At 37.6% G+C, this 20,039-nt stretch overlaps 1 protein-coding gene across 1 annotated transcript in view; it reads right to left on the bottom strand.

The window, feature by feature from the left end:
- Positions 1 to 257: 257 nt before the first annotated feature.
- Positions 258 to 20,039, bottom strand: part of pals2.S (protein associated with LIN7 2, MAGUK family member S homeolog) — a gene marked incomplete at its 5' end in the record, with an annotated part of 39,569 nt that continues 19,787 nt past the window's right edge. Inside the window, 10 exon segments of the mRNA NM_001091314.1 lie at positions 258 to 798; positions 1,585 to 1,713; positions 3,311 to 3,513; positions 4,467 to 4,628; positions 5,375 to 5,443; positions 6,982 to 7,081; positions 9,264 to 9,395; positions 10,022 to 10,249; positions 13,038 to 13,184; positions 14,751 to 14,903. Coding sequence (NP_001084783.1) covers positions 622 to 798; positions 1,585 to 1,713; positions 3,311 to 3,513; positions 4,467 to 4,628; positions 5,375 to 5,443; positions 6,982 to 7,081; positions 9,264 to 9,395; positions 10,022 to 10,249; positions 13,038 to 13,184; positions 14,751 to 14,903 — 1,500 coding nt within the window. The 3' untranslated portion in view covers positions 258 to 621.

Raw genomic sequence — 20,039 nt, 5'->3', positions numbered from 1 at the left:
TTCAAGTCAGTTTGAGGCTTTACATCTCACCTGACCCCCCTGAACAAAACTAGTGTTCACTGAAAGGCCAGATATGGATCCCATTCTGCTTCTCGGCTCTATAAGCCTCATTGTATGGCACCACCATTATAATAGAATTTGTCCCTCAGTTATGTCTTATATCGAATATTCTGCATGGACAAACGTTGCACATCTCTGCCCTGAATGAATACAAACGTACTTATGCCTATTAATACATGAAACAGGAGAGGCTTACAAAATTTCAAGTATCCTTTATATCACAGTGAAAATGTAAGAGCAGACGGTTATGTAAATGACAGTTTCTTGAAGGAAAAAGGCAAATGTATACAAATGAAAGTTCACGTAAAATGCTTGAACGCATTTCCTTCATGTAAAATGAATAAGAAAGATTATATGTAAAAGTTATAAAAATTAAAATAAATTACATATTTAAGCGCGTTTTCCCTTCAAAATGTTCTATAAAAATTCACGACAGTGTATGATCCTTGAAATCCTCTCTCGGGACACGAGTGCCGACGGTCTCTTTATTCTTGTAGTACTCTGGGTAATTTGGCCTTGCTCTGTATATAGTGTTCCCAGTAATGTACTTCCGCTCCCAAATCAATAGACCCAGCTAATGGGAACCCATTGTTGTTCTGTCCTCAGTCTGTGCACAGCAGCCTGTAGTTTCTCAAAGGCTTTGTCTAAATTATCATTGACTATTGACACGTCAAAGTAGTGGTTATAGGCTCTCATAACCCGAGCGCTTTCGTCAACTGTTTTCTTCAAATCAGAATCCTGCGGTAAAAATGAGAGAGAGAGGGGATTTGTATCTGTGAAATCCAGAAGAATATCAATTCCAAAGTCAGATACAATGTTTTATATAGAACTCCAAGGGGCAGATTTATCAAGGGTCAAATTGAAAATTCAGATTCAAAATTTTTTGTTATTCAAATTCAATTTGAGTTTAAAAAAAAAAAAAAAAAATTCTAATCATTTATCATACTTTTAAGAATTCGAATTTGAATATTTGCCACCTAAAACCTGCCAAATCACTGTTTAAGTCAATGGAAAAGGTGCAGGGATCAATTTGAAGCCTTCGTGACATTAGAGTTTCATCAAATTTTAATCAAATTCAATCCAAATTTCTGGGCCGTTAAAATTCATCAGTCGACTAGTCGGATTTCAAATTTATGGGAGTTTTTAAAAAAACTCGATATTGGAATATGAGATTTATAACATCTCGACTATGGAAGCAGTCCTAATTCAAATATTCGCCACCTAAAACCTGCTGATTTCATGTACAAGTCAATGGCAGAGGTCCGTTGAGCCATTTGGAGATGTTAATAGCCTTCCTGACATCAGAGGGGTTTTTTTCGGGAGAAAAACTTGATTTGTACGAATTCAAATACGATTTGAATTTTTTAGGTCAGAACCATTCGATCGAATATTAGACATTCAAATATTTTCTTAAATAACTTCCTAGTCGAATTGTATATTCAAATTTAAAAAAAATTCACATGATTTTGAAATGCGAACTTTGATAAATAGGCCTCCAATTATCATTACATGACAGTTACTTACTGTTAACAGCTTTGTTGTGATTCCAGCGTCGACGACAGCTTTGTGCATGCCTCGAAGTGTTTCAAACTCTGGAGCAGCAATAAAAACCACATATGGCATAAATTCAGCTGTTCTTAGCACTTTTAATGCCTGAAATGAAATTAAAAAAAACAGAAATGTTAAAGGTTAAAGTTATTTTTAAACTATAAATAATAAATAACGAAGACCCATTGAAACATTGCTTAGAATTAGCCATTCTATAACATACTAAGGGGCACATTTACTTTGCTCGAGTGAAGGAATAGAATAAAAAAAAAAACTTGGTTTTTTTGGCTACTTCAACCTTCGAGTACGACTTCGAATCGAACGATTCGAACTAAAAATCGTTCGAATATTCGACCATTCGATAGTCGAAGTACTGTCTCGACTACCTACTTCGCCACCTAAAACCTACCGAACCTCAATGTTAGCCTATGGGGAAGGTCCCCATAGGCTTTCTAAGGTTTTTTTGGTCGTAGAAAAATCGTTCGATCGATTAAAATCCTTCGAATCGTTCGATTTTTCGTTCAAACTAATTGCAGTAAATCCTTCGACTTCGATATTCGAAGTCAAAGAATTTACTTTCGGCAGTCGAACATCAAGGGTTAGTTAACCCTCGATATTCGACCATATGTAAATCTGCCCCTAAAAGTTAACTTACTTAATTAGGACCTTAGCAACCAGACTGCTGAAATTGCAAACTGGAGATCTGCTGAATAAAAAGCTAAATAACTCAAAAACCACAAAAAGTAGAAAATGAAAACCAATTGCAAATTGTCTCAGAATATCACTCTCTATCATACTAAAAGTTAATTCAAAGGTGAACCACCCCTTTAATTGTAGATGTCTGACATGCTCCTTTAACAAGTACATCTATAATAAAACAAATAACTAGTTTAAAGTAGATAAAAACAGCTAACCTAATATCATACACTGACCTGGGACTCAAAACCAATATTATTGGGTGACTGCCTAAAAAGTGTTCTCCCTGGCAGAATACACAGCTGTCTCTTGCATAAAGTAAGAATTAGTTCACAGTGCAAGTCTTAGTACAGGTATGGGACTTGTTATCCATAAAGCTCTGGACCTGGGGTTTTCCTGAAAAGGGGTCTTTCTGTAAATTGGATCTCCATACCTTTAGTCTGCCAGAAAAGTATTTCAACATTAAGGGGCAGATTTATCAAAGGTTGAAGTGAAAATTTGAATTTAAAAAATTCTAATTTCGAGCTAATTTTTGTGTACTTCGACTGTACTACTTTTTTTTGGAAAAACTTTGAATCACACGATTCAAATGAATACGGACCTATTCAATCGAAAACTGACCTATTCTGCCAACAAAAAATCCTGTGATTTAATTTTGGTTAGTCTTTTTGAATTTGGGTTTCGAAGTTTTTCAAATTCGAAATTTGACCCTAAATAAACTCAACAAGATTGTTTTGATTTTTATAAGAATTAAAAATATATTACCTGGGATCAAGTACATGGTACTGTTTTATTACAGAGAAAATGGAAATGATTTTTAAAAATTAGAATTATACCATTAAAATGGAGTCTATGGCAGACAGCCATGCCGTAATGTGAGCGGGTTTCCGGATAATAGACCCACACCTGTATACAGTATGTATCTGTGCAATATGTATGAATCTAAGCTTGTGTGGGAACAGAGAAGGCATGAAGGTAACAGCATTAAGTTTTATATAAAACTCACCTGCGGGTTAACATCTAATATGCACGTTCTTCCAGCCATAACAACTTCATGTATTGAGTCTATCTTGGTCCCATAGAGATTTCCCTCATATTCTCCATGTTCCAAATATCTTCCAGCCTTTATATCAGCTTCCATTTCCACTCTTGATACAAATCGATACGCATGACCATCTTTTTCGTCTTCTTTTGGCTTGCGTGAAGTGACTGCACGGGATTAATGAAAAGGAACAATCTGTGTGTCATCCATAAGATAATTATATAATGTTTGAACACAGGGAGGCATATTTATCAAGGGTCGAATTTCGAATTTGTCGAGTTTTTTTTAAACTCCCATAAATTCGAAATACGACTAGTCAAAATGTATTAGTAAAATCGAATTTTTAAAATTCGAACAAATTTAAACGCCCCAAAAACCCGAATCTAATTTGATTCAAAGTTTTAAATTTAAAAGACTCAATTCGAGTTTTTTCCTCTGAAAAAGACTCCAATGTCAGGAAGGCTACAGACATCACCAAATTGATCCCTGGACCTCTCCCATTGACTTATACAGTAATTTGGCAAGTTTTAGGTGGCGAATAGTAAAATTCGAGTTCTTAAAGGGCCAAAGTATGATACATATCGAAATTCGAATTAAAATTTGAATCGAGTTTGGATAATTCACAATTCGAATTTGAGAGTTTTGACTTAAAATGGTTGTAGACAGTACACTCTACCATGCGGACTGTCAAATATTTAACTGCCAGGGCCATTAAGCTTATATTTTCCATGTTTCACTTTGATCTATGCGTAACTACAGAGGAAGCAGACCCGGCCGCTGCAGGGGCCCCAAAAGGTATAGGGGCCCCATGAGTCCTTCATTCATATACAATTTCAATAAATATTGGTAAAACAGGACATTTTAGGGGCCTAAAAAATTGTTTGCTCTGGGGCCCAGTAATATATAGTTACGCCACCGACCATGAGATCAAAGATGGCAGAGACCAACAACAAAAATCTGTGGCAATATTAGTTTTTAATGTGTTAAAGTAGGATAAAAATAATGTGAGTTTCAAGGGTTGCAGGGTGCACACCTTTATAGGTTTTTTTCTGAATGAGAAATAACATGGAGGGCTAAGTCTACATTTATGTAAACTTCTGTATTAGAAACAAATACATACATGGTACAGTTGTGCCAAACTGCGTAGGATTAAGTACAATGAGTCTGTTCTTTAAGCTTCTCCGACCTACTCCTTGGGCGCCAATTAAAACGAGGGTCTTCCTCTGAAATGGAGGCATCCGAGCAACTTCTTCATAAATCTGAATCTCGTGACGGTCAAATTCTGTGGATACATGAAGACTGGTAATCGGTAACATTAGATACTGAAAATGGAAGCTGCTTAAAAAGCAAGGTTATAAATAAAGCACATATGAAAGGGCACGGGAAGCCCGAAAAAAAGTAATGAGATATGATATTAGAATATGATTATTGAAAAGTGGCCCAGGCAAACGGGCAGTGGTCTGAATGACTGGAAGATAAAAAGGTGGAAAATATCAAATTGGAGAATCCTAAATGAAAGAAACGGATGGCTTCAACTGAAGATAAAAGAACACAGAATAGTCAGTTACTATATTTTTTCATTATTTTTATTGGCATATTAGTCACAAGATACTGCTGCGTTATGCACATCTTCATTTGTATGTTGTTTCCCTACAAAGTCCTCCTCTATACACACAAACAGCACCGAGAAACATCAAACTGGGCCTATTACAGCAATGCCTGGTACTGCTCTTTGCCTTGTATTTCAATGGAAAAGCTAATTGGTTTGTGATCAAATATGACCTGGTGTGTGTTTGTGTGTGTAGTTGAGGTAGGAAAACTAGATTTTATTAAAGTTAACCCCATTAAAAATGGGGTTAACTCTGCCCACTGGCACAGTATTGGTTAATCACATAGATACAGAGAAATATTCACACCATGTACTGAATTTTCAGACAGATAGTGAGGAACCACACAACATATAAAGTAGAAGCCTCCTCTGCTTGCAAGATGGGGTTACAATGTTTTATATATACAGTTATAAATTACCAGCATTTCTTGTGGTAAGATACATCATCTTTTTCTTTTTCTTGCTTGTAACAGTGCCGCAAAACTGACCTGAAAGCAAATATATGTATTAGTAGGCAATGTGTAAGGTTATGGTCTTTAGTATGATATTGAATATTGTAATATCTCCATACACAGGCAAGTCTGATCTAGTAGCTCAGTGGGGAATATGGGGGGGGGAATGAGGTACTGACTGATAAGCAGTTTCAATATATGAAAAGTAAAAAGTTTAACTGACCCTGTAATTAAGTGCCTTATGGGCATGAAACGTGTGAGGCTTTTGAGAGGATTATAAATAAAATGTTTAATTTTTTCATGCAATTTGGTGATCTTTGTGGATTCTTTGAGTGCCAATTGCCCGTTTTAGCAGGAGCTCAAGATGAGTTTGCTGTGGTCCAGCACCTTCTGTTTAGATCACTGGACTCAAGCCAACAATAGTCAAAAAAGATAGAAAAGACATCCATCAGTGACGTTCATCCATTCCATATACCCCAGTATCACGGTTTAGCATTAGGGGAATAAAAGACCAAGAAAATAATGGCCATCAGCACATCCATGTTCATCCTATATAATAAAGTTGAAGTTTCTCTGCGTCCAGTCCCTGTGTCCGTGGGATTGCGCTACTGCACATGTGCTAGTGCCCGTTAATTTAACGGGCTTAATGTCTAGTATTATATGATCAGCTCTGTAGTAGTATAATCATGCCAGTTGCTTGGCACAGTTCCATATTTGTACTGATTATGTAGCAGGGCTGAGATCCAGGGGAATGGTCAAGACAGGTAAAGATGGGGTGAGGTGGAGCAATACGTATATAGGAAGCAAAAGCAATCAAGTCAATAAGTCAATACAACAAAAAGAAACTTGAGCAGAAGGCAAAGCAGGATGATTCTAAGTTTAAACTATAACAACATGTGCAACCTGTGATTCACATAAAAGATACAGACGTATATATATATATATATATATATATATATATATATATATACATATACATATACATATATATATATATATATACACACACACATATACACACATATACACACACACATACACTTAGCTGAAGGAGACCTTTGTAAACAGCCTAGAGAGAGAGAGTCTTAACAGCGTTGGACTGGGGGATCTGGTCTCCACCTCAAGTGCCTGTTACCCCCTGTTTTGACCTACTCACCACTGTTGCAACTCGCTTCACCTTGTACCTTCCACCCTACCCTTGTACCTTCGGCCCTCTTGAGGCCAATCCAAAAATATCGGATTGGGGACCCAGTAGATCCCAGACAGGCAGTAGTCCTGGGTCAGTGGAGCCCACCAGTTTTTCTCCCTGTTCCTGGCCCAGTCCAACCCTGCTTTTGCATACGCACACACATCTAGGAGTTTCCACTTGTTCTCTAGTCAGATACAAATAAAACAATCCAGCTGATGAGCAAAACACTTTGACCTGTCCAGTGCCTGTTGGGTGAATTTACCCATTACCAGTGAATGAGAGTCCCCTTTTTTTAACCCTGTACATCCATACATGCAGTAATACATAGTTCTAAAAAGGGAATGTAGAATAAAATATTAGGATATGTGTAAAGTAAGCATAATACCTGATCCATCCCAGTCCCTCCTAACAAATGCTTTTCTCTTTTCTTCCAAGAACTGACTGGGAATAAGTCCAGCACTTCCTCCTTCCTTCACATGACTTGCCTGCAAATAGGATACACACCTTGAATTATTTCTCCATAACTAGGATTCCAATAATGCTCCATACATTCTGCAGTGGCTTGTTACTACACTGGCTTTCATAGGATATAGTCGCTGCCATTGAACACACAGCAGCAGAGAGATTTTATACAATGAGGGGTAATAAATGTTACTTTTAGAAAATAAAAAAAAATGTAAAATAATTTTCCACTGCGTTATAATTAACAGGGAACTCATCTTTTTCAGGAATGGAAATGTGCACTAAAGTTCATTATCAAAGTAAAGATTATATTGGTGACAGAAGGCTAGAGAGGTAACTAGCATAAGAATAAACAGCCCATAACAGAGCTGATTGTTAGGAATGTATAGTATTGATATGCACTGTGTGTTTAGACTATTTACTTTGTGGCAATGTGTACTTTCATTATTTACTAAATGTTCCATCATATCAGCATTTTACAGCAGACTGTGCCAGTGGTTTCTGGCATTCCAGATGAAACAATAGACATTTTTCATTGCCCCAACCAGTGCGCAAAGTGTGGAAAAAATTTATTTATTTAAGTAATTATTAAGCATCCACTGCGGCTTTGGTGAATCTTTATATAAGTAAGCTGTCCCTTTAAAATAAACCTGCTCTTCACAAAACCATGCACAGAATGATTAGAACATTATGGTCAATGGTATGATAATGAACATTAATATAGCAAGGCATGACCTTCTATTTCTTGCTCCTTGTCTGTATTGTTCTCAAAGTTTTCTGTGTTGAAATATGTGTTCAATGTGCCGTGTATGAGCAGACTGTGAGTGTGCACTGAACAGGGGTGTTGTACTTATTTTGGAGGACTGAAAAAATAGAAATAAAAGGCCCAAATATACAGGGCAGGGCAGGTCAGGTCCCTATGCCCTTAGGAGGAGTCTTCAGAATCACCATATTTCCTCTACCTTCTTGATATTTAGTATGAATTTAATAGGAAGTAGCAGACATTCCTTGTTAGAACTCCTTGTTTGTACTCAAGAGCAAGGATTAAAAATGCTGCAAGCTGTAAGTCAATTCTGAATAATTACTCCACATTTACTTCTACTGCAGTCACATGTAGCAGGTATCTTTATTTGCACTCACTTGTTTAGTAACTTTCATTTTGAACCATGGCAGCTCCCATCTTCAGCAACAATTGCCTGCTCTTGCAGGTGACTGCTGAAGAAGTGGACAAATCACCCGATATGCCTTTGACCTTAAGGGTCGCCTGCACTAACGAAGACGCGGAGAAGCGTTTTCAATAGTCGCCCAAAGTTGCCTCGTAACTTTGGGAGACTATTGAAAAAGCATCAACGCGTGTGCATTAGCGCAGGCGACTTTTCATTCTAGCCTATGGGGAAAAACGCTGAGGCAGTTCGGGAAGATAGTCGCGCAAAAGACGAGGCGATTAGTCGCCAGGCGACAAAATCTCCTCTTGTGGCCTTACCCTAAGGACTTTTGCAAGACACAACCTGTGCTGTAAGCCTGAATTATGTGTTGATATCTACATTTTCATCAAAGATAACTGTTATAATGTAATAAGTTGACAAATAGATAATATGTAGACTTTCCAGATAGATTAAACGTTGGCCAGATGAAATGCCCCTACTGTGAAAGAGCACAAAATACTAAAACATGCTTTGCGTGCTTCTGAAAAATCATCTGGAGTGAAAAGACTAAAAAGTGCTAACTCAAAGGCAGCTGTAGAGGCAGAATAGCATAGACTGAAAGCTCCCACACAGCCAAATAATGCTGAATGCACAAACTAAGATGTCTTGATGGATTACATTCGCGCTTTTTAAAATGGGGCATTGTTAATCTCATGCAGTGTTGCCCACATGGACTGAAGAACAATGAACATGTATACAGTAAGCGTTTTTGTGAGAAGGTTTTTATTAAGCCAACTGTCTCCTTACGGTGGCCGTACAAGAGCAGATTTAAGGTACAGCTTGTTCTTTCACATGAAGACAGCAACTTATCCTCCCGGGACGTTGATACCATCCTCATCTAAAGTGTAGGCCCCATGGAAAATGTGGGTGGCCAAATTGGGTCCAATCTGCATGTTTGGCAACTCGCTGTGTATGGGCAGCTTTGTAGCAGGAGGAGTACACAGATACATATCATTTATAGCCTTTTCCTGAATTATGTCCACTCCTGCTTAGAACTCACCTGCCACCAGTTTGGATCTTCTCTGTTTACTATGTGAAGGATCTCTCCTTTGGAGAATTTCAATCCTGCTTCTTTGCATGGGATTAGGTTATCGCTGAATGGATTGTAATCAAAGTGGCACTTCACAAATACCTTAAACAGAGAAAACACGGTTTGCTTTCATCTTGTTGTGTTATTACAGCTGTCTGTGCCTAATATTCCGCATACATTTCCTGGGCTGTAAGACTAAAAAAAACACAGTTTTCCCTTATAAAAGAAAATGTCATTCAATGTTATTAGACACAATTTTATGTTTGGGTTTATATCTTTAACTGAAATTAAGTCTTACATCTATAACATTGTATTTCTGTCAAGTTTAATATATTATCCGACTTCAAAATATTCTATATAAACCCTTATGCTGCAGGTAATGCTGGGCATGACGTGTGGACAGGCTTTGCTTCCCCAGTATCTCCTAAATCTTCCTAATCAGTCTTACTAAAAGAAAGAATTACTATATGGGTGTGCCCCTTTTGTTTTTGGGCAACATACGTGTATGGTTCTCTGATTTTGTAACTATTCTGTGCCGATTTTAATGGATAAATAAACTTTTATTATAAAATTCTCTCCTCCATCCTGTGGTGCTCCGTGTCTCTACCGGCAGCTTGAACATACACGTGTCAGGACAGACTACAGAGATGAATGCAGATCATACAATTCATTATATATAAAATTATTAGTGGGACTGAATGCAGAATGAGGACAAAAAGGAGACTTACCTGTTGAGGGCTGACTGTATCTTTGTAACTCGGGAGTATTTTGAGAGTAACACTGCCACTTATACTCTTCAGCAGTTCCTGTAATTCTTTGGGGTTGTTTCCAACATCATGGCCATTGATTTCTTTAATGATATCGCCCACATGAAGAAGACCCTGCCGGTCAATCATTCCACCATGAAGAATTCGAGCTATAACCAAGTTATTATTTTCAACCTTAAATGTCACACCCTAAGAAAATAAAAGTACAGATTTAGCAACAATAACACTGTGCATATTTATGTAGAATGCAAATGCATACCAGCAATCATACGAAATGCACATACAGTTCAATGTTTTTCAAACTTGGCTTGTAAACAGTGTACGGAATAACTTTGTTTTGCAAACTATATGAATATAGAGGGTGCAGACAGAATTGCATGTATGTCATATACACTAGGGAAAAAGATTGGTCTAAGCAGTCATTTTCATATAAATAAATAGTATTCATAAGCTGCATATCACATCCTCCCATTGGAGAAACTAGTGGGGGGGGGGGGGTTTGCAAATGATTTTGGTCCAAATTCTGTACACTTGGGGATTTATTCTAGTGGCATAGATTTTTCCTAAGAAAGTCCACTCAAGGTGGAATTTACATCATAAGTGATTCCTTATCCTCTACCTGTGGTTTTCTGTTACATTGATATGAGTGCACCACTTTCAGTATACCTGGCAGGTAGGCTAGTGTTTGTCCACCTTAAAGTGATACTGACACTAAAAAAGACTTTTTAAAATATGAATGTACATTAAGGGGGTTATTTACTAACTCTGAATGCAAAAATCACGAAGAATTCGATTTTTTTAATTAAAATCAGACTTTTAAAAAAAAAAAAAATCAAGATTTTTTTAGGAATTTATTAAACCCAGAGGATATAAAAGTCTGAATCTGAAAATCCGGCATCTCAGACCTGTCTAGGTTGCACATAAGTCAATGGGAGAAGTCCCAATGATTTTTTTGATGTGCGCTGGGTTTTGTGCAATACCCGAAGGCTTCGAGCAAATATCCGAGGAAATTGTGAAAATCGGATGAAAAATCGGAAAAATCGCGAAAATCTGATTTTTTTTTTTCCTCAAAGCAAATTTTAGGGAAAATGTAATAATAAATAAACATATAAAAACCCGAGTGGATTTGATCGGGGTTTGTAGCAGAAAATATTGAGATAAATTCGGACTTTGATAAATAACCCCCTAAAAGTTACCTATAGGTCATGTTGATCGTTTTTTGTGGAGAGGTCTGTTTTTGTAAGTAATTGTTAAAGTTTCTAAACCTCTGGTATCCCGGTGCCACTGTATCCTAAGGTGTTGATATTGAATCTGCTAGGGGAGATCTCCCACAACAGGGCGCAGAGGACGCTTTTGATCACTTTATGTATGTACGCAAAAAAAGCTATAGCTTTGAAATGGAAATCTAGAGGGGGCCCAACGGTACAGGGCTGGGAGCAACTCATTAACAATGCGCTCCCCCTGCATAAACTCACATATATGAGAAGGGGCTGTTTAGAGAAATTTAATAAAATTTGGGCACCTTGGTCGGAGGAGGATGTGAGTCTGGGCTAACTGCAGTAGCTGAACATATCTGTCTATTACACTGTTTTTGGTTTTTCTTTTATTATTTTTCTATGTCTAAGTTTTTGGAATGAACCTGTGTATAATAACCTGCAGTGAAGGATGGCATCAAGCTGGTTAATGTTTGTAATGATTGTTTATTTGGTTAATGAGCAGGAAAACTGAGATGCAATGCTATTATACAACTTTATTTCTGTATTGCTATGATTGCACAATAAAAGAATTGTTAAAAAAAAAAAAAAGTTTCTAAACCTGACTGTTTTGCCAACCTGACTGTCCCATCTCAGCCTGTCAGTTAAAGTTTCTAATGCTAATGGACTACTGCTGCACAAATATGGCAGCCCCCTCATACAGGAACATGGGGCATCAGACGGGTAATGTATTGTTGCCACCCGGCCGGTATTTTACTGGCCTAGCCGGTAAAACACCTGCCAAGGCCGGGGGCCGGTATGACAAATTTACTGGCAATGCAGTTGCCGGTAATTTGTAATACCCTTTAAAAAAAGCCCCTGGCCTGCCCCCAATTTGCACAGAACTTACCTTTTTTCCAGCGCTGTGGACATCTCTGCAATGTTGCTCCGCCCCTTTTGCGGCACACCACATAGCTCCGCCCCCTTTGTATCACGGACCACCCCCTTTTGGTGCCCGCCCCCCACTGGGCGGTAATATTTTTCAGTAAAGGTGGCAACCCTAATTGTGCAAATACTTTATGGCAAAGTTATAAGTTGCTTTCAAAGCCAATATTATGATAAAAATAGATAAAGAGTTTTATTTCTGGTGTCAGTATCTCTTTAACCCAATAAGCTTGTTATCAAGACATGTCATATAGATGTATCAGCATGTATGAGCCATATAGCTCCTGAAATGTTGTAGGTTCATTGTAGCCGGACCATAGACTGATCTAAGATAATTCAGTATTCAGGAAACGTGCAAATGAAGGATGAATACTTCCTCTAAAGGTACCTTAACATCAAAAACTGAAAGTGCTTTAAATGAATGAAAATATAATGTCCTGTCAAGCTGCACTGGTAAAACTGGTGTGTTTGTTTCAGAAACTTTACTATACTTAGAATATATAAACAAGCTGCTGTGTAGCCATGGGGGCAGCCATTCAAAGATAAGAAAGGAGAAAAGACACAGGATACACAGCAGATAACAGATAAGCTCTGTAGTATACAATGGGATTCTTCAGAACTTATCTGTTAACTACTTTGAATCCTTTGCTTGGATGGCTGCCCCCATGGCTACACAGCACCTTGTTTATATAAACTATAGTAAAGTTTCTGAAGCAAACATACCAGTTTTACCAGTGCAGGGCAACAATACATAATGGTTTCATCACTTTAAAAGACTTTAATTTTTGGTGTTACTGTTTCTTTAAATTGTGACTGGCAGTTACTACAAATCAACTTACCAATGGTTCTCCTGTTCTTTTGTGAATCCCAACCATACGAATGGCATCTACTGGTGCAATCTGATTTCCCGAAGAATTGACTTCTGGACTAGAAGGGGGAGAGTCATAGCATTTTGATGCTACAATGTCGTGGGCCTCTAAAAGAGACTGAAAGAAATCAGATAAGTAAATCCCTGACAGTAGATGGTCTCAAATCATATTAGTATTATTAGTCACACCGATGTGATATTTTTTAGGGACATTGTTTTTGTTAAAATTTGTCAGTTTCTAAGATAGATGGTTAATGGGGGTAGCCATGGGGCAGCCATTCAGAGCACAGGTTACATAGCAGATAACAGATACACTCTGTACAATCCCATTGTATTCTATTACAGAGCTTATCTGTTATCTGCTATGTAACCCGTGCCATTTCTCATTTTTTGGCTGCATAGCCTATTTACATAAACTATAGGTATCTTTCTAGAGAAAACTTTAACGAATGCATGACAACAGTACATTATATTTTCATTAATTTGAAATACTTTTATTTTTTGGTGTTACTGTTCCTTTAATTTCCCTTGTCAGGCATTATGGTATCTATTCCCCAGTGTAGTGTTTTGTTAATCACCTAAGCATTGCAACCCAAGGTCTAGTAGGGTATAAATAAGTCTCTTTAATATTTTTTGTTTGAGCTCTAAATAAAATGGCAAAGATTCTGATAGAGACAAAATGAAATGTATTTGTTCAATGATCTGTGGTCTCTGTAGGTTATGTACAAAAACACAAAGCATCCTATATACTCATCATATTTTATTTATACACGCCTCTACAACTTTATTTTCAACCAATTTCCCAAGGGCCTGTTTTGTTGGTATAAATAAGGGATTGTTGGCCTTTCAGTCTGAGCTCCCTTTTGGAGGTTCTACATTTTGAAGGGCCCCCCTTGGCCGTTAACAACGTGCCTCAGGAAAAGCAAGGAGTATTTCAGTTCCAGTGCATTATGTCTTAAAGGAGAAGGGAAGGTTAAAACTAAGTAAGCCTTATCAGAAAGGCCCACCTAAATATACCAGTAAACCTTTAAAGTAATGCTGCTCCAAGTCCTCTGTCAAAAGAAACACAGCATTTTTTTCCTTCTATTGTGTACACATGGACTTCTGTATTAGACTTCCTGTTTTCAGCTTAAACCTCCTTGCCCCAGGCTTGAGCATGCTCAGTTTGCTCCTCTCCCCCTTCTCTGCTGTAATCTGAGCCCAGAGCTATAAGTGAGCAGGGAGAGACTCAGGCAGGAAGTGATGTCACACCAAACTAATGCTGCAGCTGCTATCCTAAACAAACAGAGAGGTTCTATAGCTTTTTCCTTAGGTATTGCAGCTCATCTATTGGCAATAAAATGCCTCTGTAGGTTTCCTTCTCCTTTAATGAATGTAATGCAATGGGATCAGAAGAACTGGCGACTTAGACTATACGCCTATAAGAAAAAGGAGCCAATTGTAAATGGACGAGCATTAAAATTAGGGTGGTGAGCGATGTGGGCAATTGAATGGCCTTTTTAAATGCATCTCTATTTGAGGGGAACTCTCACACCCCCTTCATTATTAAATATATGCTAAAATAACTTCTGCCTTTAATTTTTAAGGACACATTCTTTCAAGAGTCAAACAATATACTCTTCTTATAACTATGATTCTGAATTTCTATTTTAATCATTTATACGTTTCTGAATAATTCACGTACCTGAAAGTGTGGCTCCTTAAGTATGCCAATTAATTCTTGAACATTTTTATCTTCATCCTCGAAAGAACTAATATCTGTAATAATGTCATTTAATAGCTCAACGTTGTTTTCACTAACAGCTTCCAGCTTTGTATCTTCGAGGCGTTCATGTGCCTACAATAAACAGGAAGAAAAAAGAAAGGTGAAGAAAGGCATAGCTTCAGACAATAGGATAATGGAGGCTGCATTTGATTAGATGTACATATGTAAATGTAAAGCATGGTTGAATAGACCTTCAGATTTATAAACGTAAAAATATGATGTCATATCATGATGTCTATAAAAGTGATTGGAGGATACGAAAAAACAGGAATGGGTCCAGACACTCAGAGATTAATAGTAAGTTACTGGCTACATAAACTGAGCCTGATTAGTTGCCTACTAAACTCAACTGATAAATCTATATATGATTATTTAAGCAAATGAGAAATGATTATAATTATAATGTTTATATAGCTGCTGTTAAACTTATAGAGATTGTAGTGATGTTCATATCAGTCCCTGCTCCAGTGGATCTTACAGTCTATGGTCCCTATTACATTCACACATACTAGAGGGAATTTCATCAGAAATAATTAACCTGCCTCTAGGTTTTGGGAGTGTGGAAGGAAAGTGGAGTAACCACAGGAATCCCAGAATCCACAAACATACAAACAGTCCTGTTTTTTAAGGGACAGTCACGATTTTGACAGCTTAGCCCGCAGTCCCGGGTTTGTTACTGAAAAGTCCAAATAAACATTGTCTTGAATCTCCTGAACTGAACCCAGAAAATAATACAAAGTTTCTGAAACTTAATTAAAAGAGTTTTTTTGGCAGAGAGCCCTGAACTCTGAGCAGCTGCACTTGGATACTTTTGTAGCAATTTAAGATAAGCAAAGATACAAATTTAAGATAAGTAGGTCTCTTGGGGAAGTCTCACAGCTTAAAGGGCAATTTCAACTTCATTAACAAAACTGTTATAACACATAAAACATTGCCCTAAAACTCCCAGAAATGTGTTCAAACTTTCATAGCCTGCCAAATTTTGTAAAATGGACATTATAATTAGGGGGTGTGGCCACAAAATGGGCGTGGTCAACAAATTTCGGTATGCTACGCTCGTTTGATGTTTTTGTCCTTCTTTTCAAATGTTGGGAAGTATGGAAATGCACGGCACCGTTTTTGCCAACAGTGAGGTAAAGTATTAGTTACTTGAATATTAAAGGAAAACTCTACCCCCAAAATGAATACTTAAGCAACAGATAGTTTATATCATATTATGTGACATTAACAAATCTTAGCAAACTGGAATATATAAGTAAATATTGCCCTTTTACATTTCTTGCCTTGAACCACCATTTTGTGATGGTGTCTGTGCTGTCTCAGAGATCACCTGACCAGAAATACTACAGCTCTAACTGTAACAGGAAGAAGTGTTGAAGCAAAAGACAGAACTCTGTCTGTTAATTGGCTCATGTGACCTAAGAAGTAAAGTTTGTTTAGTTTGTTTGGTTTGTTTGTGTGCACAGTGAATCGTACGATCCCAGGGGGCGGTCCTTATTTTTTAAAATGGCAATTTTCTATTTATGATTACCCAATGGCACATACTACTAGAAAAGCATATTATTATGAAAATGGTTTATTTACATGAAGCAGGGTTTTACATTTTTAAATTGTTTTATGCAATATATTTTTATAGAGACCTACATTGTTTGGGGGGTATAGTTTTCCTTTAAGGATAAAACATGGACTTTAATAAGATGAATTAAAGCAAGCCTGTCATACAAAGGCATTTTGCTATATAGTAGAGGGAAAATAAAGTAAACTGGTTCTTACACACAATGGCACACTAGAGGGCAGCAACTGTTAAGTCTTGACTAGTGACAAAAGTGGCCAAAATCAAAGAAAAAAAAAAATAAGACAAGAATTGCAGTGTCACACTGTAAGAAATGGACGGGTGGTTTATTAAATACAAGATCACCCAACCCACAGATGAAACACATTAGCCTTATAGGATTCTTCGGTCTGATGGCTTTTGACCATCATATTTGCTTTTAAATTGCAAAGTCATTAGACTGCGCCTGTCACACATTCATATTGGGTTTTTTAAGCCTCTTGTTCTGGTTTCCCACTATGATCACAGCATTGCTGGGTTTTGCCTCCAGAAAGAAAGTAACACAAATAAATTGTACTTTTTCAACTTAAAAGCTTTTTGAAAAATGACTGTGCTTTTACAGAATATTATACTTATTGTCACCATTCCAATCATTTTATCTTGACTGCAGAAGCAACTTTAAGTTGCAGAAAAGCACATGCATTTAGAATAAGAATTACATGTAAAATACAACAAATGCCACAATTACAATGAGAAAGACGTCCGAGCTTTGCAGCAACATGAAATCAGCAGGCATTGTGTTCCCAGGGTTTTGCTAATAATGGGTCACAAAAGATTATTTTGGTTGCTGGTTTCTTGGATGACTGTCAAGCAAATGATTCATAGTAAAAGAAGAAAAGCATCAAACTGCGAGGATTCAGCAAGCACAGCTCAGAGCCAGCACAATTCTGATGACCCATGTGATAACTATAAATTCATATTCAGTTAAAAATGTGCATGATTTCGAAAATATATTAAAACAGCCAACCAAGTGTAAGGTAACATTACATTTGGCTAAACAATGATAGGACACACATTCCCAATACCTCCCCATCTAAATGATGCAAGATACAGTGATTCATACTTAAAGGACAAGGAAAGGCAAAAAAATAAAATCCCATTTTTACTTTCTTTAATGAAAAAGAAATCTATCTCCAATATACTTTAATTCAAAAATATGTACTGTTTTTATAAGAAACCTGACTTGTTTGCAGTGAAATTCTCCCTTCATTTACTGCTGTGGATAGGAATTGTCAGACGGTCCCTAACTGCTGAGCAGGGAAACAATCATACTTATGAACAGCAGAGGGGGGCCCCCACCTTACTTCCCAGCCATGCAGAACTCAAGCAGCTTTGTTTATGACGATCCCTAAGCAGCCCAGACCACACTGAGCATGTGCAGGGTCAGGGTCAAGCAAAGATGTTTAACAAAGTTGCAAGATGGGTGACCCCCTGCAGCCAACTTTGAAAGCATAAATCATTTGTTTGATTAGGCTTGTGGTGCAGTAAGTTCATGTTTATATTTAGTATACAAAATACAGCATTTCTAGCCTTATTCTATTTTAGACTATCCTTGTCCTTTAATCTTATTGCGCATTTTATATTGCATCCAATTGCATTTCTGGAGAGCATTCATTTTTTTTCTGCCAACGCATGTTATTTTTAATGAGATCCGCATAAATCTTACAATTTGTGCAACACCCTCCTGCATCTGTCTCTAAAGGTGGCCATACATGGGCCGATAAAAGCTGCCCACAGACCGGCATCTTATTGGTCCTTGTATGGGGCCCCCTGATGGGCTTCCCTGATCAAGATCTGTCCGAAAGTCAGCCAGATCTCGATCAGATGGAACTAAAAATCCCGTCGGATCGCGGCCGCATCTGTGCCTCGGTCCCGCAATCCGACCACCCCTAAAGCCACCGTTAGGATCCGATCGTTGGGCCCTAGGGCCCACGATCGGATCAGCCCGGATTTTGCCCACCTCAAGGTGGGCATATCGGGGAGAGATCCGCTCTTTTGTTGAAATCGCCAAACGAGCGGATCTCTCTGTGTATGGCCACCTTTAGGCAATGCCCCTGTATTTCATGTATACCTCCCCACGCTTAGAGATTACATAGTTTAGTCTGTATTGTTCTAAATAAAACCAGACTGTTCTATTAATTTTCTTGACATGTACTTTTATTAGGCAGCTGATCAAATGTTATTGGATTGCTAAACATAAAAACACTTACTGCGTATTCTCTAAATGCTGATAGCGTGTTATCAAGAAACTGGCCTTTTTTCTTTTTACAGAGTTATTCCAGTGAGCACCACAGAACGATCGGCTTCCTTCTTCTTTCTTCACGCGGGTGCGCATGCACAGTAGCGTGAAAAGCCAAACTTTAAACTAAATAGCCAAACTACAGTCGACTATTTCATCCTACTGCGCATGCGTCTGCCCCGCGAAATTTGAAGAAAGAAGGAAACTAAGTCCGTGGTGCTCGCTGGCAGAACCCCCGTCCTGTGCAGGTTTCTGCTGATAGGAGCACCAGGGTGTGAGGAAAGTATATAAAATCACTTGGAGTTTTTTTTCATTTAATAGTTTTTGAATTATTTGACTTCTTCCTACTGTTTCCAGCTTTCAAATGGGGGTCACTGACCCCCATCCAAAAACAAATGCTCTGGAAGCCTACATTTACCTAAAAATGTTGGATTTAATACATCTCTGTGAATTGTTTTATGTTGCCAGCAGAAATAAGCAAACCTGCAGAGATGTGATGTAGAAAACGAAGGTGGCTAAAGGCGAAAAACTTTACAGATTTATTTTTTAAATGTTATTTTAATTATTTTAAAATTTATATTTTAAAGGGGTTGTTCACCTTCCAAACACTTTTTTCAATTCGGTTGTTTTTAGATTGTTCCCCAGAAATAAAGACTTTTCTCAATCACTTTCTATTATTTATTTTTTACTGTTTTTCCAAAATCTAAGCTTAAAGTTGAATGTTCGTGTCTCTGGAGTTTGAATCTGGCAGCTCAGTAATTCAAGTGCAGATTCTAAACTGTTACAATTTGGCAACATTTAGTGGATACATTTCTCAGCAGCATCTCTGGAGTATTAGCAACTATTGTATCAATTCTAACAGCTGCCAGTAATGAAACCCAGAGATTCTGCTCAGCAGGGACAAAGATAAGAAATGTACCAACTAAATATATCAATTTAGAACCGTTTACAGGATCGGCGACCCCCCTCCCAGAGCTGCTTCAGAAGGTAAAAATGACACTTTACACTTCAATATTAGAAAACCGGTCACACATAGAAAATAGAAAATCATTGGAAAAAGTCGTTATTTCTGGAGATCTATCTGAAACCAACTAATTGTTTGAAGGTGAACCACTCCTTTAATTTATATTTTAAGCATATCATTACCACATTCTGTTTGGTGGCTACAGTGATGATGTTGCCATACTTAGGCTTTCTTGTTTATATGAAGGTCAGACCTTGAGCAAAAGCTTAATAACTGCCTGGTTAACAGGATCAAGCCAAATGCACTACAGTTTCATTGATAGTAAAAACATTAATAACAATAAATGCTCTCTCTCATAAATGTATTTGAATTATTATACAAAAAGCAGCCACT

The sequence above is a fragment of the Xenopus laevis genome, chromosome 6S, assembly GCF_017654675.1.
Source record: "Xenopus laevis strain J_2021 chromosome 6S, Xenopus_laevis_v10.1, whole genome shotgun sequence".
Classification (NCBI taxonomy): Eukaryota; Metazoa; Chordata; class Amphibia; order Anura; family Pipidae; genus Xenopus; species Xenopus laevis.
This window is presented reverse-complemented; position numbering and strand designations above follow the sequence as displayed.